The sequence below is a fragment of the Sparus aurata genome, chromosome 15 (assembly GCF_900880675.1).
Source record: "Sparus aurata chromosome 15, fSpaAur1.1, whole genome shotgun sequence".
In the NCBI taxonomy this organism is placed as follows: domain Eukaryota; kingdom Metazoa; phylum Chordata; class Actinopteri; order Spariformes; family Sparidae; genus Sparus; species Sparus aurata.
This window is the reverse complement of record NC_044201.1, coordinates 11,500,546-11,524,275: the sequence shown is the minus strand read 5'-3', so window position 1 is coordinate 11,524,275 and position 23,730 is coordinate 11,500,546. Positions and strand designations below refer to the sequence as shown.

The 23,730-nt window shown below is 41.7% G+C and overlaps 1 protein-coding gene across 2 annotated transcripts; it reads right to left on the bottom strand.

Moving 5' to 3' along the window:
* Window positions 1-925: 925 nt before the first annotated feature.
* On the bottom strand, window positions 926-23,573 carry golga4 (golgin A4). 2 transcript variants are annotated; one of them, XM_030441697.1, is made up of 25 exons: window positions 23,337-23,573; window positions 22,231-22,308; window positions 20,548-20,649; window positions 17,974-18,042; window positions 17,557-17,883; window positions 17,386-17,433; window positions 17,183-17,239; window positions 16,990-17,088; window positions 16,596-16,740; window positions 16,262-16,452; window positions 14,925-15,008; window positions 14,439-14,586; window positions 14,167-14,345; window positions 13,761-13,859; window positions 13,521-13,676; window positions 9,845-13,407; window positions 9,634-9,755; window positions 9,086-9,216; window positions 8,002-8,088; window positions 6,200-6,226; window positions 5,974-6,042; window positions 5,522-5,597; window positions 3,226-3,323; window positions 1,815-1,901; window positions 926-1,695 (listed from the first exon to the last, which is right to left on the bottom strand). In XM_030441697.1, the coding sequence occupies exons 1-25, from the start codon at window positions 23,412-23,414 to the stop codon at window positions 1,681-1,683; spliced, it is 6,135 nt and encodes a 2,044-aa protein (XP_030297557.1). In that variant the 5' UTR covers window positions 23,415-23,573; the 3' UTR covers window positions 926-1,680. The 2 variants fall into 2 exon arrangements, with proteins under 2 accessions (XP_030297557.1, XP_030297558.1); XM_030441698.1 differs by lacking the exon at window positions 20,548-20,649.
* Window positions 23,574-23,730: the final 157 nt, after the last annotated feature.

Sequence of the window (23,730 nt, the reverse complement as noted above, 5' to 3'; positions counted from 1 at the left end):
CATTTACAAGACAAAAAGCAAAGATAAGCAACATACTGTGTCACAGAATTGTGCTGGTTTGGGACCACAATGCTACAGTTACTGTGCAGAGTGCAATGGCATGCACATCACTATGCACATAGAAAACACTTGTTTATATAGTTATTTATGACAATCCAACTGTGAACTGTGAGATGAGTACATATTAACAATTTTACCCGTATACTCAGATGTTTAGTTGTCTAGCAGTTTCTTTCAAATATTTACACAGGGGATTTTATAGCGTCTAAAAGGTGTAATATGTAAAACTGGCACCTAACAAAGGTGGCTCCAGACAGACATGGGGCACATTATCACCAGATTTGCCGCTAACTGCTGCCAACAGTGGCCGTCCTTAGCTTCTTAACTCAGTTAGCTGTGCAGCTAGTGGTTCACACTGAGAGCTGGAGAGGCATTACGAGGCTGGACAGGCAGGGGCGAGTTGATCAGCATGCTAACTTAAGTGTATATCTCTGCAGCACAATACTACACATCTTTGCCATAATGTCAAAAGTGTTATTTCTTCTGATCTTTGGATATTTAACCAAAGTTGCACCTTTAAGGTTATAGTACTTGTTCAATAACATTGTCTGTACATCTACTAACAAGAGAACCACAGACAGATCTCAACTTACATTTATACTCTCATCTCTTTATATATCAAAATGCAGGGAAAGGTCAAACAAAGGTCCTTCCTGAGGTATGTGACCCATCACCAACAAGATCTTCAAAGCCCAGATGTGTCATGATGTCTGCATTCCACATGTGTCAGTTTCAACAGGATGTTATCATACTTTATCCTCCGGTAGACAGACTAGACGGTGTAACACAGGCTAATGAGATAAGCTATTGGATCTGACAGACAACACACTGTATGATAGTAAGGATAAAGGCGTGACAAAAGGTGTTCTGTAAATAAGATTTAATCTGTTAGTCTGAAAATGTATAGTAAGTCATATAGTGCCCTATAGTACAGTTTCAATTATCATAGTACAATTTACATTTTGTGTTTTTGTGTTCATGTCAGTGACAAAATATAAAGCATAGAAAAGCTGTGTTAAACAAACAAGGTCCAGAGGCCAGTGTGTATATATATATATCTTAACGTGGAGCGAGTGCACAGTTAAAGGGTCGTTTACAGTTTAACACAGGAAGTGATTCAGACAACAGCACAACACAGAAAACCTATAAATCAACTGACCTGTCAGCATCAAGACGCGATAGTGACATTATTTATTGCACAAGCCAATCGGTATGAACACATTCTAAAACGAAGAGGAAACAATTTAACTTAATCTAAAATGTATAAATTAACAAACTTATTTTTTTTCAGAGTAAAACTGGATTCATGGAAGATTTGTGTTTCTGGCATATTCTCTAAATCCCTCATACCTTTAGATATATTCACACATTCTGCATCACACACGCACACATACCACACACTTATGTCCGAGTGTGTGCTCAAATACATATTCTCACACACACACACACACACACACACACACACACACACACACACACACACACACACACACACACACACACACATAAAAATGACAGGAAATGCAGAGAGAAGGGCTCCATCAGATCCATGGCAGTCTTTCTCCTTCAGCAGCAATAGCAGCAGATTTTCATCCCAAATTACACGGATTGTTCAGACACTCATCGTAACCAAGTCTGCAGAGAGACACACGCAATAAATTAATTCAATTAACTGTGCAATTATCAGTGAGGAACTGAAGTTGTACGTGTTTTACTGCAAGAGGGCTGAGATGACTTCAGTGATGGACGCTTACAATCGTTTTTGCATCTTCTTTGTCCAAAACCTTTTGCGCTTGGTCTGGAGGAAACTTGAGCATCGAGGTAATCACTTTGGCCATCGTCTGTGCAAGAGGAGCAAATGAATCAATTAATAAAGCTTTCGGCATTTAAAAGAAGAAGCCATGAACTTTATCTTTAACATAAACACATTTTTTAATGAATGCCTCACTAAGAAGCATTTCATATTTCATTTTCAAGTTTTAAAATATTATTTCTTTTTACAAACACCAGAAACACAAAAGCCCAAATAAATAAATAGCTCCAGGCCTATCTGCAGTTTGCATGCATTTTCCCATAAACACGAGGGATAATCAGTAACAGGGCTCCCGTGTAGGAAAATTTAACCACTCAACAAACATGGAACAAGACCCGCATGTCTTTGAATGGCAACTCTGCGTCATGCGAGATGTATGTCCTCGCAGGCAGCCTGGGGGACATCCTCCACACAGGGGAGGTCTGCCATGTTGTCATAAAGACTAACTGTTTGCTGAGGAGCTGGGAAAAACCCGCTGACTTTAGGACCGTGTCAACAGCACTGTTAATTAGAGAGATCGCTGTTAATTTGAACCCAGGAAGACTGGACGCAACATGACTTTTATGTGGCGTCCTAAAATGCTCTCACATAATGTGTGGCAGACGGAGGTCATCGGATACCCCGCGAAGAAAAATGGGATGGCCCGACTCTCCAATATTGCCCGTTCTGATTTCAATGCAGTGTTTCTTTAAATGCTGTGGTTTAGTTTATTGACCACATCCTCATATAACTAGAAATTACAACATGTCAGTCTTTGTCAGGGAAAACATGTTTAAGCCATGGGGCTCTATTACTGTGGTGGCACAACAACCACCAGTGCAAGCAGCACTCTGATTGTTTGGTATCTTCTGTACATATAAAATGAAAATGGCACCACATCACTCTGGCTGCAGACTTGCGGTGCTGTGTGTTCACATCGTGCCGCTCTAAGCCCCCTCTAGTTTCCCGAAGGCACATTTCTTCATGTCTTAGGCTGTCGCTGTCATGCTTCAGTGTGATTGGCGCAAAGATCTGAGACCAGCGATGTGACTGGCTGAATGTGTATTTGTTCATCACCGCCTTCACCCAGACCTTTAGCACTGTGCTGAACATACATGAACAAAAAACAGCAGGTGCACTCAAGAGTCGCCCACACAGTTTGTGTACACAAGACCTACTGCTGCGTGTTTGTCGTTGCATGAGTAAAATAGAGCCCATTGCTTCCACTGTTGTTCCTGGTGTTTTCACAGTAAACCCAACACGCATTTAAGAGATGTATATGAAAATTTGAACTAAAAAAAATGGGAAACTCAAATATACAAACAACCACACATTTTTTTGTACACCATAATGTAAGAAAAATAGAAGCATACTTTTGTTTCCCGTCCCATCATGTATTCAAACAACACCTTCCTCAGGTACTCCATCTCTGTGGCTTCTGAGAGTGAATCTGAGCTGTTGAATCCAGGATCTGTGAAATCAAGCAGAAAATTACTAAATTACAACCACAAATTACTATTACAATTATTAATCTGAGACTGGGTCAGTCACACTATAGTGCAAGACAGATAATATACTGTTATATTCAAATAATCTTTAATAGAGAATGTTTTAAATAGTTGAGCTTCTCTCTCTTTCATGCCTCTCTGTTCCTAGTGTTTTTATGGGACTATGTGTAAACTATGTTGTCATTTTTACCAAATTTCTGAGTATTTCTGGTCATACACAATAAACGTAAATGAAAAACATTTCCAAGGTCTTTATCAAGCTGTGCATCTACAAACATTGCAAATTTGGTTTTAGGGTTTAGTTTTCTTGTCTAGTTTTTAATTAAATCTAGCAAACCAAAAAACCTGTTACAGTCAACTTTATGTTTGTATTAGCAACTGTATACAGAGCGACTTTGAGCAGGTATGGGTTCAAATTAAGCACCAGCTATAAGTGCAGGAAAGAATGGCGAGGCTCAGCATGAGCCCAATAATACCTCCAGAGTCCAAGAATGAGCGTTTTAATTCTCCGCCTAAAGCTATAACACCATCATTCCGCTAAGAACTATGAATGGAAAACAGTGCTGCTGCATGGACAGGCCTGGTAACACTTAACACTACCGCTTCTACCAATAAATATCTGCATCAGGTCTTTAATATGGAACAACACCAACTTGCTCCCTGACTATTTGGATTAATCATTCAGATGACAGCAGGAGACAGAGATTTGTGATTAGGCGGCAAGAGAAGGTGATAGAGAAGTGCAAACAGTTCTTTGATCTCGTGTTAAGTACTGGGTTTCCAATAAATCCTACAGCCTTTGTCCTGCTGACCCCGTGTTGCCCCAGCTGAACCTACCACCAAACCATTCAGGGAGGTACACACATGAAACTGCATGAAGGTGATTTACGTAGGTTCAACAGTGTCATGACTGGAAGACATGTTCACCAATATGTACAGCAGTCTGAATACAGGACAGAGCAGGTATCAGGCTGGATATAGTGTGTGTACTGAAAGTAAAGGATTTAAGAAGTAAACGTCTGTCTGCTGCAGGGTCCTGTGCGGGAAACAGGACCACAATCTGTAAAACCCATTAAATCCAAGGATGGCTTCTTCACCGCCCCCCCTTCTGACGGCAGATTCTCTTTATTACACCAGCAGGGAAGCTCTGTAGACTCTCCCTCTCTCTCTCTTACACACACACACACACGCACACAAATGTTCAGTTTACGATATCCTTGAGGGTATTGCATTGACTTACAGTCAGTACCTAGAGGCTTACCCTAACCTTAACCACAGCGCTCATATGTCTAACCCTAACCTTTTTGCTAACCTTAACTAAACCCTAATTATAACCGCAGCTCTAACCATAACCAGTAAGCCTAAAATCACGCTTAGTTTGCAAAAAATCTCCTCAGAAGTACAGTTAAACCGAACCACACACCCACACACTATCGCACACCATTCGGGGTCTGCGTCTCGTCTTCAGTCAAATCCCATGAAGAGAGATGTGGGGGCTGGCAGATTACTGGTAGTGTGTCAAAACTCCTACAGAGATCTCTGGACTATAACTCTACAATTCCTATTTTGAAGGCCCTGGTTAATGCTCATTTTCAGGTTTAAAGTAGTATCTTGGATGTCTGCTAGAAGATGTTTATGTGTTTTAATGTTCAGAAAGCATATTTCTCGTACTGTCCATTGCTGCAGCACCTTTACCTAACCTGTCCAGAGATGTACCTATGTAACTAAGTAAATTTATTCAAGTACTGTGCTTGAATAAACTTAATGAATTCACCTGAATATTTCCATTTTCTGCCAATTTATACTTCCACTCCACTACATGTTGGAGGCAAATAGTGTACTTTTTATATCAGATACTGTAAGACTTATTTTGATACTTTCAAAGTTTTTATGTAGCACCAAGACCTGCTTTAAAATCATAAAACACATTAAAATCTCACTTTCTGCAATAAGGGACCTTTAAAACATTATATAATTATATGCAATATGTTAAAATTTCCTATTGCAATATACAAGTTAGTTAAACTACTTTATGCTTTGGGTGTATTTAGCTTTGTTAAAGTGTCTTATGACATTGCATGTGTTCAAGCATTTTGTACCGTCGTTGAGTAGGAAACTGGCCCGCGAAGCAGAACTAAGTGATTCATGGTGTTAACATTACCTTTAAATGTGCTCCCAAGATGAGTTACGACAGTGCTCCGGTGGAAACATTTAATCTTGTCCTCAAGCGAGTGAATCTACCATGGAGAAACACACAAGCATGCACAGATTAATCATAAAACAAGCCATTTGACCCCCTTGGGTTAATTCTATGCATTAGTCTAATTGTTGCATGGGACACGAGCACAGCATTTTGGCGATCGTCCCTGGGGGATGTTTGTGAGAATGACGATGTGTGTGAGAAAAACTGTGGGAGGCGTTGCTCTGAGTGTTTATAGGGTTAAACCAAATGTAAACAGATGTGCTGTGTAATTAAGTTGATGCAGCAGGAGAGCAGTAGCTTCTCTTGCTGGAGGCCACAGAATCATGGGAATACACTGCATGGGATTTGCTGTTCACTTGTCCCCAGCGAAGAGGGTGCGCACACACACAAACACAGGGCCCGACACTCACTTTCTCAATAAAGCCCTGCTCCTTCAGTCGAGCCTCGCTCAGCAAAGTTGTCTTCTCCGCTAGCTGAGCCTGTTGTCGCGAAGGACAGAACATGAATGTCAATGAGGGCAAAAAAATTATGTATGTTTCACTTGATGAAACAATTAAAATACAGTGGTAACTGGGTTAAATGACATGAATCCTAGAAATGCTGAAAAAGGTCAAACTGGAACCAAATCAAACGCACCTGTAGTTCTTCTGGGGTCATCTCTTCCTAAATAATTAAAAAAACAAGGGAAGATACTATGTTAGAATAGAAAAAGTCTATAACAGCATGATAATTTAATGAACAGGCAGTTTGAATTTAAAGAAGAAATCTCCGTATGTTCAACAAATCCCATTAAAGGACCAAAACCAACAAAAAATGCATTCACATGCATTGTTTGTGTATCTGACGCCTGATTTATCTTATTGCTGTATGCCAGAGAGCTCCATTGTTGTCCATAAACTAGAAACATATAAATGAGCCACACTGTTACACATGGTGATATGTTCCTGTGCTACAATGAACATGGGCACCAAATGTGCATAATCCACTGCTGAAAATAGTTCCTTACAAAAAGCGCATTTAGTCTTGTTTCTGTAATGTTTTCCAAAAACCAAAGTGTTTCATTTTTAAGGAATGTTCTTTCTCAAACAGAGAACGAGGATGTAAGCCATTATTGTGGCAACCCCACAGCCATTCTAGCAAGATCATCATCACCAGCATGAATAGCATAAATATAAGCCTGGATAGAGATAGCTGTCACCCAATCGTAAGGTTTTCATGGGTATCGAGGAACTGTAGAGTTTAGTTATGGGCAAACTGTAGCCTTCAATGTACATTTACTGCCATTAGACATCTTCATTGCTAATTTTAACCTCTGCTCTATTCGCAAACACCTGTCTGCTGTGAGCACCGTTGCTTTTTCTTTGGTTCAACCACACACACACACACACACACAGAAAATATAAAAATGCAATGTTTGGTGTGTTTATTTCATCTGCGTACAAAGACTGAACCAGACTTTTACCTCTAAAACAGTGTTGGTCTATTGTCTCTATAGAGAGACACACTGACCCACTGTCGAAATGAAAAATGGTTTGTGAGGCCCATTGGAAGGAAAGGCCTCCCTGAGCTTAAAGCCATACAATCCACCCATAAAATTATTACCTCACCAGGGAGAAATGCAGCAGAGAGAGCAGTGTAATTCTTTCTGTTTGTGTGCATCTGGACACCGTGTAAAGGTAGAAGAATCAGGTCTCACGGCACCTCAACACCAGGGTAAAGCGTCTCCCTGGAGTACTCTTGTCCTATCTGGCTCGTTTCCAGTATGCATGAGAGTATTCCTGTAGTATAAATCTTAACGCCGAGAATCACCTCATATGATGATAATTGAGAACAGGGATTGAGGCTGGCTGCTGCCTCACAATCTCTTTTTTTTCCGAGGAGAACATTCCTGAGTGATTCAAACGAGCTTCGCAGGATCCAACGTGCTTTGGAGAGCGGCCACACGACTGGGGCAAAAGAACTGATCACAGCAAAGTATGTAAGCAAATTGTCCCTGAGCTCTAAGACGGAATCCTTCAATTACGAAGCAAGACAAAGGGAAAAGATAACGGATGACTGTTAAGTCTGTTAACCTGGATGTGAACTTTCAAATAATTATGTACGGAAACAAAAAATGCATCTGGATTAGGTTGTCATTCAAAACTAGTAATGCTTCCATCAGACTTCAGCCTTTTTCCCCAGAGGAGTACGAGAGGGAGCTGAAAAGACCTGATTTCATACAGCCATGGCGAGTGACTTACGAGTTCAACAGAATCACTGCATAAATTCAATATAAACCCCCAGTCTCGTATATATTGGACTTTAATAGCAGCAGGTATGAATTTCTACATCTGTGCAAACATTAAAATACCCCCTATACATCAACCAGTTGTGACACCAATCGCAGGTGTTTGATGACCCATATTCACCCCATGAATATGGGTCAGAAATGTTTGTACCTCAACTGTGACGTGGCTCCTTCCTTGCAGCTCCTCCAGTTCTTTCTGGACCTGCCACACTCTGTCACCCATCTCCTCCTCTCGACTCTGGAAAAACAATAAAACAAAACAACAATAGTCGAGTCATTTCTCCCGTTTCATCACGTTTCATCACGGAAATACGTGGATCAAATCTCTCCGTCTTATTTCAGACATCCCGTCCTTAATTTTGCTTATACTTTAATCAAAAAATCATTTGTCCGTTTGCCAAATTCATACCATTCAGCAGGCACTGATTGATGATTAAGTCCAGTTTTTTAAAGTGATTCCAGATTGGCTGCCAGAGGACATGTGAAAACATTGTGCAGCAGCAGTAGAATTAATGATTTGATTAAGAAAAATATACCCACATTAAATCAGCCATAATACTTAAACAATGTGGTGATTAAGAGTGGGTGAAAACTAGTCAGCAAGCTCAAAGCTAAAGTTACCAGATAATAACTGAAATAATTAAAAGTGAGAAATTGATGATTAAAATAGTTTGCTAAAATTACTGGCTAAATTATTTAAGAGTCTAAACAAAGTAGACAAATAGCTAAACTAGTTTAAAATGACGGATATACTTTTAAAATAGCCAAAAGTTTGAAATATGATTTAAACACTGGAAACTGTCAGCTAGCTTAAAGTAATATGGCTGAAAAACATTTCTAAAAGTTACCTCAAAGTAAGAGAGCAATAGTTGAGAAAAGGCTAAATGAAATCATGAACAGCTGAAATTAGCTAGCTCAAACTAATGAAAAGAACTGTCAAAATATCAAACAGTAAAGGATTACAGTTGAAACAGTATGCTCAACGTGATAGAAAGATGATTCGAACAGTTAGCTAAACATTTTTTAAAACATCTTTGGTGTAAATGAAGGGGTATTGGGTTCATCTGACGGGGATTTGGGATCTGCCAACAAAGGTGTGAATCACTGCTCGGAAAGGTATCTGCCAGCAGTAATAGCCTCCAAATAGTGAGTGGGGTTAACTGTCTATGTCCATGATAAACATTTGGTCTTATTCAAAAAGGTAAATACTTTGTAGCTCCATCTTTTGACAGTACCTGTAAAACCTGTTCATACTTCTGAACAGTTCTGTGCAAATCATCCTCCTTCTGGGCGACAAGCTTTTTCAGCTGACTGACTTCTTCACGGTGGATACTGATGAGCTCTGCTTCAACACTCTGGGCTTTCGCTGTTTCAAGGAAAACAGCCAGAGTTAGTCCATGAAAAAAAAAAAAAAAATCATATTCCAAACCACTCACTCACATCCCATCTGGAATGAAACACGACTGAACCATTGAGGAAACAAGGAAACAGTTCAGACGCACTGTTTCCGAATGCAATGATCCCTTAATTTTGTTCCAGTCAGTGTCGAGATTAAAAAGAAATACATAATGTTTCCATGTAGTTATTCCAGCCTGCTGTTGTACATGAGTGTCAGATCACATTTACTTTGATTTTTCGTTTTAAGGCAGTTGTTTGAGTGCCTAAATCGCAATTACTAAGAAGCGATTTCACCACAAGACAATTAATTGGATCCCATGTCTTACTACACAGCTGTAAATCTCAGCAGTTTAATTTAATGAAGAACAATTTTCCTCTGCCTCACCAATGGCCTCCTTCACCGACGTATCTAGCTCCGCCTCCTTCAAGGCCAGTTGAGTGTTGACCTCCCTCATTAGCTGCTTGATGGCAGAATTGTGCTTCATTTCCACATCTTCCAGCTCCAATCTGTTAGAACAGACAGTAAAAGAAATGTTAGTTTTCATTTCGATTCTTTACTAGTAGTAATCATCAACAATATGAAATCATGAGCCTACTTTAGCTTTTTCTCGTGTTCCTCCAACAACTCTTTCTTCATGTATTCAAGGTCCTGCTCGTGCTCCTTCCTCAGTAATCGGATGTCTTTCTGTAGCCTGGTGAAGTCCTTGTGGATTTTCTCCTTCTCGTTCTTCACCTGACTCAGATTACTCTTGACAGACTCGAGAGAATCGCCGTCTTCCGCCGAGTGGTTTTCCATCGCGCTCATGGTTTGCTGTACGCTGCTACGCTCCACCATCGTCTCAGCCTCAGGTCGCGATGAATTCTGGATCTGTTTAATAGTTTCCTGATGTTGATCGAGCTGAGCTTCCTTCTCGCATATTTCTTCTCTCAGCCGATTAATTTCCGCGGCGAGGTTTCCATTCTGCTCTTCTGCTTCTTTGAGCCTGGCCTCGATTTCATGTAGCGCCGATTCATTTTCTTTGAGCTCCCCTTGTTGCGCTACATCTCGCAGCTTCTCTTCGTACGCATTTTTCAATTCCTCTAAAGACTTTTCTTTCTCAAGTCGTTCATTACTCAGAATCTGCTCAAGATTTGTCTCCTGCTCTTCCTTAAGCTTGACAAGAGCATCCTCGAGGGTTTTTGTTTTCTCTTCCAACGTTTCTGCGTGTTGTTTGCCGGCTGTTTCATTGCTCTTGATTTCCTCCAGGCTTGTTTGAAGGGCCTCGATCGCCTGCTCCTTTTCCTCAAGCTGCGAGGTTAGCTGTTTCTTAATCTGACCGATTTTCTGCTCAGCTTTCTTCTTCAGCTCGGACACTTTCCGGGCACTCTCTGCAGACAACTTCTCTTCAGTTGCCTTCAGATTCTCCTCTTTGCTCTTTAGAATCTCATCTTTCGCTTTTTCGAATTCCTCCCTTTGACATTCAAGCTTGTGTTTACACTCTTCCTCCAGGGAGCGCAGTTTTTCTACCATCTCCTGCTCCAAATTACCATTCTGAGTGCACTGCATCTGGGTCTGCTGCAGCTGCTCTACCAATTCTTTCTTTTCGCTCTCCCTGATGCTGTGCTGCTGTTTGAGGTCAGCTGTGAGTTGTTCACACTCTTTTGTCTTTAAGGCTAACTGCTCCTGGAGCTCGCCAAGCCGACTGATGCTACCCTCCAGCTCCGCGGTGAGTCCGCTGACCTTCTGCTCCTTCTCACTCAACACCTGGTCCATCTCCGACTTGCTGATGGACTGATTGTCAATGCTCGCTGTCAGCGTTTGCAGGGCTTCATTCTTTTTAGCGATTTCATGCTCCAGCTCGTCAAGCCTGCCCTGGAGACATGTGATAGTGTTGTCATTCTGGGTGAACTTGGTGTCGTACTCAGACAGACTGTTCCTGAGTACATCCGCCTGCTCCGTCGCAGACTTTCTCTCCTGCTCTAATCTCTCTATGGTTTCAGCAGCCTGTTGTCTCTCCTCTTCATACTGCTGGTTCAGCTGATTTATGGCTTCCTCCTTCTCTTTTATGCTACTTGCTAGCTGATTTTTCAAGTCACTGATGATGCTTTCCAAGTCGCTGATACGCAACTCGTTCGCTTTAATACTTTCTGATATGATTCTGTTTGCCTCACTCAGCTCCTCAATTTTCTGAACTTTCTCACTGATAGATTGAGAATTATTCTCCTTCTCATGTGTTAAGGCTTCAACATGCTCCGTTTGAGCATTTACCTGAGCAGTCATCTGGTCTAATGAAATGCATAGATTCTTATTCGCCTCCGTCTGCTGGCGGAGATTCTCCTCTAAAGTGCAAATTCTTTCTTCTTTAGTATGGATAGCAGCTTGAAGCTGAGAGGAACTTTCCTCAAATTTAGTCTGCAACTCCTCACTCTCTTTACATCTGGAACCTTCCAGAGCTTTCAGTTGCGTCTCCGTTTCCTCCAGCTTATCTGACAAGGTCTTCAACTTCTCTGTGTCCTCCTCCTTGGTTGCGTTAAGCTGGTCTTGCAGTGAGTTCCTCTCGTTCAGAGCCTGGTTGAGGTTCCTCTCCACTGACTCCATTTGCTCTTTCAACATCGCCTCGGCCTGAGACAAACTTTCCAGCTTGAGCGCTGCTTCGTTCAGCTCCTCTTGCAGCTTCTGCACTGTGGTTTCTCGAATCACCAGCTCCTCCTTTAGATCCTTTAATTCACACAATACTTGCTCGTTCTCCTGTTTGCTTCGGCCAAGCTGCTGAGAAATTTCCTCCAGTTCCTGAGCCTTCTCCTGCAATATGTTTGAGTGTTTCTCCATTAATTCCTCCTCTTGCTGTGCTAACTTCTCCTGCAACCGACGCTCCAGCTCCTCAATCTCATGCTTGTGGGTGTCATGTAGCTTCTCCACCTCTTCCTTATGGTTGGCCTGCAGCTCGGACACTGTGCTGCTCAGGCCCTGGGAACTCTTTTGAGCCATCTCTATGATTTTCTCTTGAACTTGTTGCTCTTTCTGCTGAAGCTCTTTCTCCTTCTTTGCAAGTTCTTTCTTCATGTTTTCTTCATTCTGCTGGATCTTTTTCTTATAGCTCTCATGCATGTCTTTGGCTTTCTGTTTAAGCTTTTCCATTTTTGTTTCCTGTGTTTTCAGCTTAGCTTCTATCTCATCCCTCTCTCTTATAGTGTTTTTCATCTTCTTCTCATGATCAGCTTTTTCATCATCCAGCTGTTTCGTGAGGCGGGTCTGTTCTTCCTGTTTAGTGTTCAGCTCTGCAGTAAATGACGTCTCCTTCTCTGACAGCTCCTTTTTGCTTTGTTGTAACTGGTGCTCTAGCTCTTGAAGCGACTGCTCTTTCTGTTGGCAATCATTCTTCGCTACTTCCAACTGATGCTCCAAATCTGACAAATCCTTCTTACACTGATCAAGATCCTTTGAGATCTTACTCAGCTGTGCATTAGATTCCTTTAGGCTCTCATTATCCAGCTTGGATTGTGATAAACACTGCTGCAGCTCCTCCACTTCCTTTACCTTGACATTTAGCTCTTGTGTTTCCTCTTGTAATGTTTTTTGCTTAAGCATGTGTTCTTTGATTTCCTTTTCCTTTTCCCTCAGAACAATCTTCAATGCGTTAAGTTCCTCCTTCAGAGTTTTCTCTATTCCTCCAAGAGACTGCTCGTGCTCCTGTTTGATATTTGCCAGCTCTGCATTGTGCTTTGCCTCCCGCTCTTGAAACCTCTTCTCATGTTCCTGTTGAGCTAACCTATGAACCTCTTCAGCTGCGACCAACTTCTGCTCCAGGAGCTGTTTACCCTTCAAAGCCTCAGAAAGTTCAGCGGAAACTGCCTCTAGCTCTGCCTGCTTTGCTTCCAGTTTCTCTAAAGTTTTCTGGTTCATGTCTTCAACATGTGCTTGGAACTGCAGTTCTTTATCTTTCAGGAGGGTCTCCACTTCAGCGTGGTGTTTTTCCTTGAGCTGCTTGAGAGTAGCATTGTGCTGCTGGGTTAGGGTGCCCTTGTGCTTTTCCAGCTGCTCCTGGTGCTTTTCCTCTAATGCAGAGATTTGCTCTTTGTGTTTATCCTTCAGCTCGTCCAACTGCTTGGAAAGTTCATGGGACAGACATGATCCGTCTTGTGAGATCTTCTCGAGAGAGCTCTCCAGCTCCAATATTCTCTGTAACCACATACACATGGGTTAGCCTTAATTATTACTTCCAATATCATCCACGGAACTACATTTAAAAAATTAAACGACTTTAAACAAAAATTAAAACAACAACAACTTACAGTCCTTGCAGCCTCCAGCTCCAACTGTATATCTTTAACCTTGTTATCAGCTTCTGTCCGTATGGCCGTCTTCTGTAACTCTAAGTCCTCCAGAGCCAGAGATTCCTGCTGATCTCGCTCCTTACCTAACTGGGCAAACTCCTCTTTGCACTGCTCCTGAATACAAAAGGAACGTAACAATCAATATTCAATAAGAGTTCGTTTTTCATCTAATTTACTTAGAAAATCTTTGGCACATACGACAGCTTTGTTGATTCTGGCACTCATCTCTTCCTCTTTAGCAGCCAGGGCTTCCTTGTGGAGTTTTTCCATATTGACCACCGTTTCCTCCGATGATTTCTAATGAAATATATATGACAATGAAAAAAATAGGACATCACAATAATATACATTTTAAATGTCAACGGTACATCAAATGTGCATATTACTAAACATAAATAAAAATACAGTGTTGGAATAGATTAACTGGGAAATATTGTTGATAACAGTTTGCTGATTCCTGTTATTCTTCTCAATGAAAACCCTTCAATTCATGAGTTAATGCTATCACTTAGCATCTCATGTAACATCAGTTATGTTAATGTTCCAACAAATTCTTCTAAATGAAAATAAAAACATGAGCATCCGGCAGAAGTCTCTTCCTGACCTTCATGATGGTGACGACCTCCTGTTTGACCCGTGTGAGCTTCTCCTGCAGACTCTTCCTCTCTTCCTCATTGACCCTTTCGACTTCTTTCACTCTCTCCTCCAGCTGAACCTGCAGCTGTTTTCGGGCCTCCTCGGCCTTCTGAGCTACACCCAGCGCACGTTCAAGTTCTTCAAATGCTATGATAAGAAACAAAACAAACATGAAGAATACATCGTTACCATGCTAAAAGACATTATGCCTGTTCACATTCAGAAGTGGATAACACTCACCTGATTTCTCAGCCTTTTCTTTCTGTTCCTGTAGTTCTTCTTTCTGGGCAGTAGCCTGCTGGAGCCTGGAGCGAAGCTGTGCAACCTCCTCTTCTTTCATTTCCAGTGTCTCATGCATCTGGCGCTTCGTCTCAGCAATGACCATACCCTGATTGACAACAACCCAGGAAAGAAAATCACCCTTTTGATATCTGTAATGTTGGATATGATAAGTATTATCCGTAAAATGTACACCAAAACTCAAGGCCTGTGTGTGTAGCTGTTTTTGATTTAAAGTGCTTAAGCATTCCTCACACAGATCTCATGAGCTGCTGTCCACCCTGCAGAGCTGGGGTCAAAGTTTAAGAGGAACAATATGGGGTGTCAAGGTGTCGGACTTCTTTACTCAGTGGCAGAGGAAAAAAACACATCTAGTTTTCGACTACAACTGAATCTGCAGGACTGTCAATCAAGATGTGGCTCAAGCCTAAAAAAGTCCTCACTCACCTTGTCCTGCTCCAGCTGCTCGATGAGGTTCTTTGCATCACGAAGCTGAGTGATCAACTTTGTCTTTTCTGTTGTGTGCAACTCCTATAATATAAAACATTTGACAGAATTACAAATGAGAATGTCACATATGGTCAACATCCAACTTAACACGGGGACATTTCTGACATTGGGACTCATATCCTGTATATGCTTTCGTCAAATAACTTCAAAATCAGATGTTTGCTGCACCACCCAGGATGCCTCACCCACAAGCCAAATAACCAGACAGTGTATACAAACCCAGCTAAACCAACAAGTCGACCCAAATTACAGCCCAGCTTAGCAGCAGCGGCATGTAATGACCGTGCCTATGTGCCACCAATGTAGTAACCAGTGGTTACTAAACAGGAAATGCTGGGATGACTGTATTTGTCATGTTGTTTGGTCTATCTGTCCAACAAGGCAAGGTGTCTATGCAGTCTATGGACTAAAATAATCAACACACTTTTTGATAAAAAGGTATTATTTCATTTTGAATATCCAAAAAGGCAAATGAAGTGCACAGCATTCTGTGAACAAGGCTGTAAATAGAAAATTCAAAAACCCCTGAGCTGAATCGCAGACAGATGGTCTGTTTTATGGGATATTTGTCTGAGGCAGGGGATGATCACAGCCCGCCCAGCAGTTCCAGGATGCCTTCATGCTGCTTAAGAGGGCTACACGCCTGTTAACCTCTGCTTTTCCTGACACAGGATGAGCCCAAACAGAGTGCAGATTCTACACAGAAACTGAGGCACAAAATGAACATGAGTCGATCACACAGTCACAGGCAAGCTGTCCACTATCAGTGCCTCTGAAACAACAAACATCTGTTATCAGACGCTGCAAAACATCAGAGCAGCGACGGACAAGCAAAACAAGCCGATCATGCCGCCGGAGCTAAATGTTTTGAAATCGATGAAAACAATGATCCAGTCATGTCACACTGACATGAACCCTTGTCCTGGAGCTCGGCCAGAGAATTTGGATGCTCGGACCCTGAGAACCACAGCAAACCACTGTGTCACTGTGATAATTGACCCACATTATCAGTGGACCATAACGACTGTGGCAGACATTTTGCAGCACATTAATGACCCTAAGCAAACTGCTCAGTCATTTGCTGCATCTCTGGCCAGCCTCATTTTAATCAAACCTCGTAATCACAGTTCACCGCCACATCAATTTCTAGTGAGCGGCTGTCTCAGGAAACTTTGTACCTCATTGACAAAGTGATAAAGTGTATGAGGAGATACCATCTAAAATTTATGAGAAATGTACTAATTTATCGCTGCCGTTAAACACAGGTTAGCTACCTTAATCTTCTCCAGCTCCTGCAGCCTCTCCTGCAGCTGCTCCTGCAGAGTTTCATTCTCTGTGCCCAGCTGGGCGCTCCTCTCCTTGTGTGTGCGCATCACTTCTTTGCACTTCTGCAGGAGGTTTTCCTGCCTCTTAACTCTCTTCTGCAGGGCCTCCATGAGTTTGGTCGGATCACTGTTGCCCTCTCCTGTCCAGAAAATAGAATGCACGGGTTACAAAAATAACATTAGAATTAAATATAAATGATTTTTCACAAGTTTCACTGAAACAACTTAATGTTTGCGTGTTGATCCCAAACAAATTTGAAATATACACAAAAAGTTTCCCCACCCTCAGTGACTTCAGGCACCTCTCCGTGCTCCTTCGAGGGACTTTGTGTGGAAGAGTCTGGAGCATCTTCAGATTGAGGGACATCATCCTCAGTAGGCACAGGACCATCAGAGAAACCCTTAGCTCGTTTCTTCAACAGAGCAACCTGTTAGCAAGAGCAAAAAACACAAAATAAACCTCTGACTACTTGGGTTCAAGTCCCAGATCTGGCATTATATTCTGCATCCTTATTTTTTTAATGAATGTAAAATGTAGCCACATTTATTTGTTGATCACAAACATGGAATCTTCGTGTTGTTTTTAAGCAAAAAAGTTTTGTGATTATGTTCATCAAAGCTTTTATCAGTATCAGTAAATACTAAATATTTCTGCTTCACGTGAAGTCTCCACTCGCCTGTGTTTGCAATACAGTAATCATCTGATCCTTCTCCTCCAGCGCAGCATCAAACTCTTCCTGTAGGTGTTTCTTGGCTTGCTGGTCCATTTGAAGCTCCTGGAGATCATTCAATATGTTCACTCATGTGTAAACTTTAATATAAAAGGAAGACAGATATTGTCCATTGACCATTCATAACATATAGCCATACCTCCCGCAGCTCCCCTATCCTGCGGAGAGCTTTATCTTGACTCTGACTGAGGATAACCTGAAGGGACAGAGAACAGAAATGACTTGTGTGAGCTTCTCCTGCAGACTCATATGATCAGCTCAGGATGATCAAAATGTTCCCCTGGGCAAAAACATCACATCAAAAATTAAGTATTAGTCGAGATGGCAGTTAAAACAAATTACCTGTGTTTTTTCTTTATCTCGCTGCACTGTTCTGTACGCAGTGACCAACTGGAGGGTGACGGGTTGGAGGTGAATGAAAGGGAGAGAAACAGAGTAAGACACATCAAATGTAACTATAGTAAACACACGCTTGTATGACTGTGTGCTATACACTCTTAGTGTGACTCTCACCTCTGAATACTTCCCCCTGTACTTCCCTAGGCTCCTCTCCACTCTGAGCAGTCGGTGCATCAGCTGCTCTTTGGAGAGCGACTCTGTAGTTCCTGGTGGCTCCTCAGCCTCGCTCTCAATATCTGAGGGGGGATCATACATAGGGGCGCCGGGGGAATCATTTTCTCCCAAAGGCGTCAGAGAATCTCGTGATGAGCTTCGGACCAGGTTTTCTTTAGAGGGAGAGCGGAACAGGTTCTCTGCCCGACTGGCACCGCCACGAATTAACGACTCCATCGAGGGGACTTTTAACTGTAACTTTTGGACAAGTGATGGCGTCTCCTCTCTCTGTTGAAAGGAAAAAGCTCATTTTAAAGATATCAACAATAGTGTTATAAATTTAACTGGAAAATCAGAGAGGAGGAACGGTGAACATACATGAGGAGAGGCACTGCCGTCCCCATTGATGCTACCTCTGGGAGACCTTGCTGGTCCTTTAGAGGCATTCTGCAGATAAAAAGACTTAATGAGAGGAAGGAAAACTGTGCCAGTGGACTTGTCCTGGGCAAGTTAGTCATCCACACCCAGCATGGCTCTCCCTGATTACTCTGCAGGGAGCAATATTAGTATTGCTGGGAGCAATGCAGGGGCAATGGGTACCCTCATGCAACTTGGAAAAAACAGAGGGGTTAAATACATAAAAGAAGGCATCTCTACTGTACATCAAACAAAAAGGGTTAAAACTGGACTCTACAGAACAGCCATGAGGTCAGAACAAACAAACAGTTAAAAGTCAAGTAGGAGAGCTGGTATTTGAGTTAAAGATGCTTGGCAGTGCCATGTGCAGCTGTATTACAAGAGTACAAGAGAGTACTGAAGTAAGTGAACATTGAGCGGCTTAGTTGGTTTAGTTGTCTTGTTAGAAGCAGGATCAGAGTGTGCACAATTTCTCCTCCCTTGTCCAGCTCCAAGCTACTTGTTCCGCAGGATTACTGTGCAAAACATTCAACATATCTGTCCTGTTTCGTGTGGAAATATTTTGACTGTAGTCACTTCCAGGATGTGTGTAAGTAGGCGTTGCTGGTTTGGAGGAGGTCTTTTCCACACAACTGAATGTTTAAACCATTATTTTCATTCTCCTGTTTTTTTTGACTGAATGGGTTTGTTATGTGTGTTTGTGTTGTGGTCAACAGAGCTAACTGCATACCAAGGAAGCACTAATTATCTCTCAACAGCAGAAGGATAAATATTGAGTAATATCTAAACAAACTGATACTTACTTTATTCTCACAGGTTTTGGTGAATAAACAGGGAGAAAGGACCAAATGTATAAACTCCATACAGCACACATTACGTACCGACTTCTTTCACTGCTTCACCATGTAGATGCGTGTCACCTTTGCCTACAGTAAACCAAGACTTGAATGCTTCTGCTGTGTTTCAGCAGTACATGTCAAAACACTTGATTTCCCAACAGAATGACTGGCTGAATTCAAAGTGTTTCTGACTGTCACTCACAACAGTAATGCCAACTACAACAACCTTGATCAAGCACCAAGACAAACATAACTCCAAAAGACTGAACAGCTCTTTTGTACATCTCTGGTCAATGACAAAGAATGCTGGCAAACCAAGTTTTTACCTCCAAAATAAAATGTAAAAACAACAAAATGATTGAGACAGTTTGATGGTATTACTGTTGTTGGGTTGAGCAATTAACAATTTGTGAGGATGTGTTGATATTTTAACAAGATGTAGGTGAAACATGATAAAAAAGACAGTTTGATGGGTTTAAGATATTTGTGGTTCATCACAAGAGATGACAATGAGTTGTTGTTCGTTTCTGTAGCTGCAACACAAATTAAATTCTAAAATTTCACTGACAATGAACGTTATATCAACAGAGGAAAAGTTTTCAGCTAAACTGTGTAGTTTAGTTCTATATGTACAGCTTATACATCTTCATTCATCGCTCAAATACTGGTTTACCCGCTTTACCAGTATGCTCTTACTTGCGTTAGTAAACACTGGTTAATGACACGTTACCACTGACCGAAGTAGGAAAAAAGTTTCTTGTTTTTTATTAATCAATGTCAACCTGTGTTTGCTAAAATAAAAATATTCGTATCGCTTAAACAATAACAGTACTGGATATAAAGTTGTGGGTAAATAACTTCAATCAGCACTAAAAATTAGAGTTTTTAAAATAAGATGTACATTATGCCGAAGCACTTTTACAGTGAGGAGTTAGTTGTCAAAACACAAATATCTACTAACTTCGAACATTTTACATTACACAAATATATCTGAGACATTTGAACAGACATACAAAACAGGGGCAAAATTGATGTACTGTACGCATTCAGAATGTGTCTGTATCACGAATGATGCATTCTTTCAAATCTTGTTTTCCTCTAGTCCTCTTACTGCCTCCACATGAGCACACATCATTTAGTCTCTGAGGCATCTACAAAAGGTGCTTTGGGTCTGTTTGTTTACTTGGAAGAGTAACAAGCAATTCAACATTTAAACTGCTGAGAAAGCCTGCCCACAGCTTGGAAAATGGCAACGTCAACTCTCCAAATAAACAGACTTGTTGGGAGAGGGGACAAAGGCCGCCAGGCAACATAACAGGGTGTTGAGGGTCTCTAAAGCAAGCAACTAAGGAGACCTAAAGACAAGGGGCAATATTCAAATCTGAGACAGATAATAATAACTGAAAGGTAGGGCAGTAAACCAACATACGCAGAAAGCACACAAGCTTCTATCCCACCATGTAAACCGTAAATCCCATTAGATGCAGGGTTAGCCTACATATGAGATGCCTTCTTGATGCTAAATCCAAAAGGAAACAGGAGACAGAGCAGGGAACAAGCTGTCCCTACTCGGGCCACAGTCCTCTACCGATTCCCCAAAGGCACGGAGACAGGAGGAAGGAACAGGGTGGGAGGAGGAGGAGGAGGAGGAGAAAGATGAGGAGGAGGAAGAGACAGGAAGTGAGGGCAAACTCACCACACTGGCTACCTGGGCCGTTTTGGGTCGTTTTGAATGGTCCAGAGCAAAGATAGTATACTCAGAGAGAAAAGCGGGCTCTGCTATCATCCCGGCCAGCACCTGACCCCATCAGTGCAGTAACAGGACGAAAGGTGGGGAAAGGAGAGGAACACAGAGAGCAATGAGAAAAACAACACCATGAGTGTGAAATAGTGCTGGAGGGGGGCGTCTGGCCGAGAGAGACTGAGATGGATGGATAGAGAGAGAGAGACTACATGGGACAGGAAGAAAAATAAGAAAAAACGGGAAAGTGAAACACTCAATCAACATTAATGTTATGGATAACAGTTTGACGTCTCTGCATGTAGTTTTGAAAAAGGGTTAAATTTACCCTGGAAAATCCAATTTAAACCTTTCCAGAGAAGTCAAAGTGGTAAAGATTTGTGAGGTGAAAAAGGATGCTGCGATGAAAAGCTTCTAAACTGAGGGCACATGAGCCCGAGTTACTACAACACACCTGGGCTTCCAAAGGGTCGGGGAGAAAGCAGAGCAGAGAAACCTGACTAAAGGCGGCACTATCGCTTTTTCCAGTTTTGGGTCTGCAGTGTTGAAATGTAGAAAATTTGTCATGAATGAGTTATTAGGGCCAGTTTTTGATCTGAAGATCAAACAGCCGAGACTGTAAACTTCCATGTCTGAGCTCCAAACAACAGATTTATTAACCACATGTTGCATCATCAGTCTTACAGTTGTGGTCATTACCTCATCGCAGGGCTACCTGCCCCCAATGAATTAAAGAAGTCTTGCATAAACTTGTCCATATCCGTATCCATGGGGGGGGGGGGGGGGGGGGGGGGAAATTCCCCAAACAAATCACCAGAGAGAGAGAAACACTGAGAGGAAGTTGCATCATCAATTATTCATACACATACACATATTGAAATATGGCCGGTTCTGCAGAGTTACAATGACCTTCGCAGTGTCTCTTTTGGACAAGCAGTGTCAGAATATTAGGAAAAACATGATAATGTCTCATTAAATGAGCTACCCTATATACAGTATACTGAATGCTATCACATTTTAATAATTAGCTAAATGCTCTTATAGATGAACATGAAAACACCTGATTATAACCCAAAGTATGACTTCATTGTCCCTTGTAATAACACACGCAGTTATATGGAAAGAAAGTATAAGAGATCATTCCTGTATTTAATGAAATCACTGCTGATTCCTCTACAACATCAGTTATCACAATGTCATTTTGCCTTCTGTGTTCTCATGAAATTAAAGGACCCTGTGGTGATGGACTGTCATCTGTTGCCTAAAGTCATGGAACTGCAACGATTCAGGACATATGCCTCCATAATGAGATGGCTTTTATTATATTAATAAATTATGATCAGTCTGGGACATTTAAACTTAATTTGAGAGTAGACTATATGTCGTGAAAAAGAATAGGGCAGAATAAAACAGAAATAAAACCTTTACTTTCACTTGGCACAGCAATCAAGAAAGGCACTGGTTTGTTATTGAGGGAGCATAAAGCGTAACAAACACATGGCAGGTTTTTTAGGACTGAAGGGAACACATTGTAAATTAGAATATAAGCTGTGGAGAGAACATGACATCTCTGCAGGGTGCAGTTTAAGCTCATAGGTATTAAAACACAAATCTATCACAGACCTACACCATGCTCACCTCTCTGTCACTGGGTGAGGGCGTGCCATCTTGATGAAACGGGAGGGTTTGGCTGCCGCGCCGGTCTCCACCGCCTGTCTGTTAACATGATCAGACCACATTTGCATCAAAAATACTGATTCACACCAATATAGCCATAATCGTTTGGCTTTTTCAGATAACTTTTGGTTCTCTGACATAAACTGCAATATTTCAATTAGCCTTCCCTAACTTGTCTTGACAGTGTAGCCCAGTGTTTCCCAACCTTCACCTTTGAACCAAAACATGCTGGTTTGAAAGACAAACAGTGAGTGCCATGAACCCAAATGAAAACCAAGTTTGAGGAATACATCCAAGTTTACTCCACACAAGACCCAAATCACAAAAAGAGCAGCTCAAAACGTTGTGCACTATGGGAAAACGGCTTGAAGTGACGGAGACACTGTTATAAAAGTAAATGCCAATTAGTAGCCTTTCCCAGTTACAAAGAAGGTCCAGCAAACAACGCTGACATGATGGTTTGGGGTTTTAAAGCAAATTCAGACAACAAATTTGACAACGTGCATAAAACATTGACAACTGCTGTGACAAATAAGGACAGGCTGAACTAGACCAGCAGGGTTTTTCAGTACGCTGCTCGTCTGCCCTTTTGTATTTCTGTACTATGATGGCAGGCCTTTGGCACTGGCAGTATTTGCATGTGTCAAATAAAGCTCCCAGCTGACATCCACTCCCAGCCAATCCACGCCCATACCTTGTAAGTATTACAATATTTCTTGCCAGTTTTTTGGCTACAATCAAGTTCACGGCTAGGTTCTTGTTACTGTTTTTTCTCTACACGGGGCAACTAGTTTTACCAGTTACAAGTTCACTTGAACGCACCTTACTAACAGCAGTTGATGACAGCTAAGTTAGGCAGTTTCAATGACATAGCATGGTGCTCAAAAGGGACAAACAGTTAACAAAAGTAGACAGCTTAATGAGTTATGCGAATTATATAGTACTAAACAATCATTTCCGAATAAATTAAAACGCCTTCGATAGCTCAGCTAGCGTCACTGACTAGCAGCTCGACAGTGTAAACAGAGCTTAGCTTAGCTAGTTAGCTTCAAGCAACAACAACCAACCTGGGCCTGCTGTGGTGACTGCGCATTCCTCTGCGGGGACTGCTCCTCGTTTATCCTCTGCTTCAGTTTTTTAAACATCTCGTCACGCCGATGGAGCAAACAGCTGACGAGCAGATGACTACTATCCGGCGGAGATGTATTTAGTTTCTTTTAAGTTGACATCCAGCCCTCGGTGCTAGACTTCCTTGTTCGTCTCTGATTTGCAGCAGGTGAACGCGCTCTCTGCGCATGTGCGGCCAACGTGGAAGAAAAGTGAAACGTCAGAGTTAAAGGACCAGTCCGGGATAAATAAGCTACAGCGCCACCCTTGGAGGAAGAACGACATAATTGTAGTAGGCATAGCAGTAAGTAATTATCGTCTTTGTTAGTTTGTGTTACGATATAGGCTGGCATG

What these genes read in the sequence shown, in the direction of transcription:
- golga4 (XM_030441697.1), bottom strand. Translation starts at nt 23,414, where the DNA reads ATGTTTAAAAAACTGAAGCAGAGGATAAACGAGGAGCAGTCCCCGCAG. An exon ending in AGGAGCTGGAGAAGATTAAG is followed by an intron (nt 15,009 to 16,261) that starts GTAGCTAACCTG and finishes TTTATATTATAG; the next exon opens with GAGTTGCACACAACAGAAAA. An exon ending in TCTTGGGAGCACATTTAAAG is followed by an intron (nt 3,324 to 5,521) that starts GTAATGTTAACA and finishes TTGATTTCACAG; the next exon opens with ATCCTGGATTCAACAGCTCA.